The following is a 6084-nucleotide window of genomic DNA, read 5'->3' on the forward strand; positions in this document are numbered from 1 at the left end:
CTTAAATTTTAGTGGGTTATAAGAATCACCTGGAAGAACTTGTCAACAGTGATTCTCAGGCTTCACCGTTAGAAGCATCGATTCAATAGAGCTGAGATAAGGTTCATGAATCTGCATTTTTAACAAGCAGCCCAGTGGGTCCAAACGAGGTGGTCAGTGATCCACACTTTGAGAACCAATGAGACTGGATAAACTCCAAAATTTCTTCCACTTATTTTGCAAATAAACATTCTAGCAAAAAATGTGTGTAGTCAACATAGTGACTGCTCAAAGAAAGTTATCTTAGGTTTTATACACGATCCAACACAAAATTCTTTAATATGTTGACAGTTACAATTAGACACAATTACTGGAATGTAGTTAGGATATGGAAGGAGAAGGCTTGATTCTCAATCTATGTCAGAAGAGATATGACTTCAATAGCTAAATTAAAGAGACAAATCCAGATGGAAAATCTTTGACATTTTAAAGAACTCACTGTACATATACCAGGGAGTAATCTGATGGGGACCTGGAGGAAGCTATTTAATTACCCTAACGCACTGCACCTGTGTAAGGTTGAACACCTGTCAGGTTCTGGGACCCAGGCTTATATAAACTGCAGCCTAAAACTAACACAACAGGTGTAGGGGAGAGTGTCTTCTAATGGTGGCTCACTTTCTGTTGGGGCTAAAGCACTTTTTCTGGCAAGTATAATGTATGTTTGATTAACTATAACTTTTACTTAAAGCATGCGACCGGAGAGCCACATTTTAGACCTACTATATCCTGAAATGTTTTACTCTCTGCAAACATGTTTTTAAAAAACAGTGTTTGGGTGTAATTTACTGTCCCATATCAGGACTTCTTTTTTTTAACTTAATTGCATAGTGGTGTTTCATTTGTTGCTTAAGCGCATTAAAGTTTTAAAAAAATGGGTCTTTTTTTCTTTGAAAATATTGAAAACCGACTCATTGAGGAATTGGTGTTCCTGGCTGTTTTGTTAGTGGTAGTATTGATGCTTATTTCATTCATGGAGGACTAGCAAATGATTTCTATTTTAAGTGTAAGGTCTCTAAAACTTCCAAATGGCAATTACATGTTATAATCAGCATGGCCCTGTTTCTATTTAATTTATTCTCACTTTTAACAGTTGCAGAGCTCCTCCTTTCTCTTAAATCATGAGGGATGAAATTGCAACAGCAGTTTTCTTTGTCACAAGACTGGTGAAAAAACATGATAAATTGAGTAAACAGCAAATAAAAGACTTCGCAGAAAAGCTGATGACGATCTTGTTTGAAACCTACAGAAGTCACTGGCACTCTGACTTCCCTTCCAAAGGGCAAGCCTTCAGGTGAGAGCCGGTGTGTAGGACGGGACGTAGGTCATGAGCTAAGCAATCACCGTGGGCAAGGATTCTGTTGGAGGGGTCTGAGGAACAAAAGTTTCATGGGCTCAAATTGTTCTGAATGTGGGCTTGAAAGAAAGGGATGCGGCCGGTGGCAGAGCAGAATTGAAAACTATGTCGTTTAAATGATAGTTGAAGACTTACAGGGCAAACCCCCTTCCGTGAAGTCGATTAAGCAGTCTCTAATTTATGTTTACTTGTGCACAAAAGATATGCAGAGAACATTCGTCACACTAATTGTGTGGCTTAGTGATGCAACTCACATTCTGAGTAGCTGTGTAAGAAGTCGATGGTTCTGTGAAACTGTGGAGGGTGGGGATGGGGTGGGGGTTGCAGGTGAGGGGCAGCTGTGTGTGTTGGAGGCCTTTGCCCATCACATGATTCTTCTACAAAGGCGCCTGTCACCATGTCTTTCTTTCCCTTTCATTGCTTTTTAAAGGTGTATCAGGATAAATAATATTCAGAATAAAGATCCCATTCTAGAAAGGGCTTGTGCTGAAAGTAAAGTGGATTTTTCTCACCTGGGACTTCCAAAGGAGATGACCCTATGGGTAGATCCCTTTGAAGTGTGCTGTAGGTGAGTAATCTTGTGGGAGGGGGTGTGCCTGAGACCCCTGGAAACCTTAGGTTACGCAGTCAGTTCTGTATACCTTCCTGAGAGATGACGCGCCACAGCCCTGCGTTAGCGGCCGGCCCGAGGGCACTGGCTGGTTAAATTTCAGATGCAAACTTGATCGCACAAACTTCCGGGAGGAGTGGATGGCCTGGAAGCACAGAGACTTTACATAGCATTTGAAATTTGACTTTAGTCCCTGCACTTTATGGCCAACCACAGATTATAATGCCTAAGTATTATAGGCAGTATCAAGGGGGGGGGGCAGAGAAGTTGCGATGCAGTCCATTAGCTAAAATGAAAGACACTAGTTCTTGTCTTTTTCTGAAAAACTCACCTAGAGAGCCCTTACAGAATACCTCTATTAATTACAGCCCTGTGGTAGCTGAAGGTCACCATGTCTCTTAATTTGCTTTGTTGTCAAACCATTTCCATTTGTTCTTTAAAACCACTTTTTGCAGATAAGTGAGTGGTCTGTAGAAAAGAGTAGAGACTAAAAAAACTTGTGAAATTTTGAATCCCTAATGAATACCTCATTTTCTTTTCCTGCTTAGGTATGGTGAGAAAAATCCTCCATTTACAATTGCTTCTTTTAAAGGCAGGTGGGAGGAGTGGGAGCTTTCCCAACAGATCAGCTGTGCTGTTAATAGAGCCGCTTTGGACGACGCCCCTGGCATTTCCTCTGATGAAGAAAGTTGTAACGAAGCACCTCAGATCATTCCTAAAGTGAGCAATCCAAAGAGTATTTACCAGGTGACGTGTGTTCCAGTTCTTCTCTACGCTTTTTTTTTTCCTATACTAATTCTAAAAAGAATTTGTTCACTGTCAAAGTGGAAAACAGAAACTGTAAAGATTAAAATCACAATACTAACATCCTGGGAAATTTTTTCCTTCTATATGTAGTTTCTCTACGTGGCTGAGGGCTCAGGAGCTATACAGTCTTTTGTAGTATTTTGTTTTACCGTGTAGTATTTGAACACGAGTTTCCTTTCATCCAAATTCCTCCATGTTAAATGTTAAAATTAGTGGGCTTTCTTGCCAGCAGAAAATAATATACCATTTGTAGCAAATTTGGAATGTTAAGAAATGGTCAAAGGTCTGCAATCCCACCACAAGAACAGATTTTCTAAAATAAATAAGTTATAAGTAAATATATATACATACCCACAACTCCTAGAAAGATATGCATACTTGTATGTTGGAAATAGGTTTCATGAAACAATACTCCTCCTTACTTGGCATATTTTCTTCATATTTTCTACTAAATTAAATTGATTTCAACCACCTAAATGGATTTCATGACCCAGAAACAGTGGCAACCCTCAATTTGAAAAACACTGATCTAGACAGGCTCCCTACTGACACTGTGTGTATATACTTGTTTGTATGTTTTCTAAAATTAATCCTTTTTTTCATGTTAAGACAGTTTACTTAACATTTTAATACTTATTTTGTGATTTACTTACCTAATCTATTACTGTCAGTTATCTAGATTATTTCCACATTGTTGTGATATTTAAAAAAACTGATAACTTGTAGAAATGACTGAATTTTAAGTTATTTCTGGAGACTTGATTCTCAGACATGGAATTACTGGGTGATGGGATACAGACCTTTCACTGTTCTGAATATGGCCAAAGTGCCATCTAGGAGGTTTTCTTTATTTGTACTCTAACCAGCTCCATGTGGAAGTGTCTGTTTTATCATTTTTCCTAAAATTGGTTATTCTCATTTAAAAATACATAATTTGCTAAAGACGTAGTTATAGACTAGTAAGTAAGCATTAAAACCCCAAATCTTCACATGCCCAAACATTTTGGGTACTTACTGTCTTATGAATTTTTCTTAACCCCTTTACCATCTGAGGTCTTAATATATTACTAGTACAGGCTCTTCAAAAGTTAGAAATATTTTAACCCCTTTTCATATTACTGGCAAGTATTTTTTCTGTAGTTTAGTTTTCCTCCCATCTAGGGCTCAGGTCTACAGTCAGATATACTCTTGTAGAACAACGTCTTTTCAGAGCATGCTCTGCAAAACATCTGTATTCGTCGTTTGGGATGTTGAAAATGGAGGGATGTTGAAGATGGATATTTCTAGACCTCAGCCCTAGAGGTTATGATTAGACAATTATGGGTTAAGCCAGTGAGGGCAGGGGTGAAGTAGAAGAGAACCCAAGAATATACACAAATTTGAAGATGTGTTTTTCAGTATTTTAGTTGGATTAAATATTTAATTTTGTTAAAAGGTATGACATGACTATTACCACCCCCCTCATGCTGGACAATTTTCCAAGCATCATCATCTGCTTTGATTTCTACTCATTTGTACTCTCTATGCTTTCTAAAGGCTTAGCTTCTGAGTTATGGGTTTGTGATTAGTACTTAGATCTAGCTTATTATTTTAGAGATGATCTTCATACCTTCTTTTTTACTTTTTTTCCCCCCCAGGTTGAAAACTTGAAACAGCCCTTTCCATCTTGGTTCCATGTCTCCCGCAAAAAGAATATGGCAGATGGCCGCATGGGCCTCCTAGGGAACACTTACCATGCATTGCATAAAAATCCCAAGGGTCAGAGGTTTGCGGCTATCCACCGGGTGGACAGGTACCACTGGGTCAACACGAACCGATAATGCAGTGGCTGGGCATTCGGTGGGATAGAGCTCAGAGGAGCTGCTTCATTTTCTCTAAAACAAAAGGGGGTCTAAGGTTGAGAGGCCCATAACACAGAAAAAGTAATCCCATCAGGATCTAGGGTGGTGAAGTGGTGAATCCTCTCACACAGATCATGAGTATGTTCTTAGCTGTACTTTTAATTCTTACTTAATTTTATGTGAAGTTTTATGTAACACTAATGAATGTATTCAGGAACGTGATAGAATGAAGATATTGACCTGTGATAAGATTCAACGAATTATGAAAAGTAACAGTTTAAATAAACGTACTATGTTTTTAATACCATTCTAGTTCAGTGTTTTGCAAGAAAGCTTTGAAAGTTTGTGTTTCTTCATTAGCCATTAAAGCAGGTAGACTTCACTTAGGGAAGTGTGATCCCCATGATATGGTCTCCTGGCCGCAGTTTGTTACCTCTCATTGCTGCTCTATTTCACAAGGCCACTGGGAGCTTGTTTTAAAATTACTCTTTAGGGGCGCCTGGGTGGCACAGCGGTTAAGCGCGTGCCTTCGGCTCAGGGCGTGATCCCAGCGTTCTGGGATCGAGCCCCATATCAGGCTCCTCCGCTATGAGCCTGCTTCTTCCTCTCCCACTCCCCCTGCTTGTGTTCCCTCTCTCGCTGGCTGTCTCTATCTCTGTCGAATAAATAAATAAAATCTTTAAAAAAAAATTACTCTTTAAGATACAAAATTCCCTTGTTTGTGTGACTTTTAAAAATATTGTTCTATTTTTAACCTGTTAATAGACTTAATTATGACTTATAACAGTGACACCTACACATTATAAGGATTCAAGCTAATGGAATTAAAATGAAAAACTTAATAAAAAATTAAGCAAAAAAAAAAAAAGTACCACCAAGAAAAAAATCCCTACCATCCAGCCAGAAACTACCACTATTAACATTAATTGGTGACCATCTTTACAGTCATGCTATATATGTATACAGATGTAAGAACTGATACACGGTAAGAAAAACCATTCGATAGGAGCTACTTAACAAATAACTAAAATAAAAAATTCAAGTATCTTAGCAAAACAAAGATACCTAAGGTGAAATAATCATAAACTTTTCTATCACAGAGTATTTTTTTTTCCTGAAAGATTTCTCTGGAGTTAAATACCAGGAAGCTGGAAACTTTCTTTATCTTTAAACTTTGTTTTTCAATTTTATACAGTAGTATTTGTTGCTATGTAAGCTGCAGAAATAAGCATTCTTAATTTTTTTCCCCCAAGGACAAGTTAAGGCAGTATTAAAATCTTAGGTCATGCTTTCTTTGTCTTACAATTTCATAGACCTCACCCGAAACTAAAGTTTTTGGCACGATACTGTGGAGAAATCAGACCAGTTTGATTTCCCCAAATCCCCGCCCCTCACACCAACAGGCGCTTTTACTTCCTTAGGTGACTTCC

The 6084-nt window shown here is 38.3% G+C and overlaps 1 protein-coding gene across 2 annotated transcripts; it reads left to right on the forward strand.

Annotated features, from left to right (window-relative positions):
* Positions 1-629: 629 nt before the first annotated feature.
* BTG4 (BTG anti-proliferation factor 4) lies at positions 630-5374 on the forward strand. Of its 2 annotated transcripts, none has more exons than XM_087868560.1 (5): positions 630-697; positions 1133-1333; positions 1827-1964; positions 2555-2726; positions 4451-5374. In XM_087868560.1, the coding sequence occupies exons 2-5, from the start codon at positions 1161-1163 to the stop codon at positions 4631-4633; spliced, it is 666 nt and encodes a 221-aa protein (XP_087724686.1). In that variant the 5' UTR covers positions 630-697; positions 1133-1160; the 3' UTR covers positions 4634-5374. The 2 variants fall into 2 exon arrangements, with proteins under 2 accessions (XP_087724686.1, XP_045653477.1); XM_045797521.2 differs by having other exon boundaries at positions 2555-2753; positions 4451-5371.
* Positions 5375-6084: the final 710 nt, after the last annotated feature.

Source organism: Ursus americanus, chromosome 16 (genome assembly GCF_024610735.1).
Source record: "Ursus americanus isolate L20-20 chromosome 16, mUrsAme1.1.p, whole genome shotgun sequence".
Taxonomy (NCBI): Eukaryota; Metazoa; Chordata; class Mammalia; order Carnivora; family Ursidae; genus Ursus; species Ursus americanus.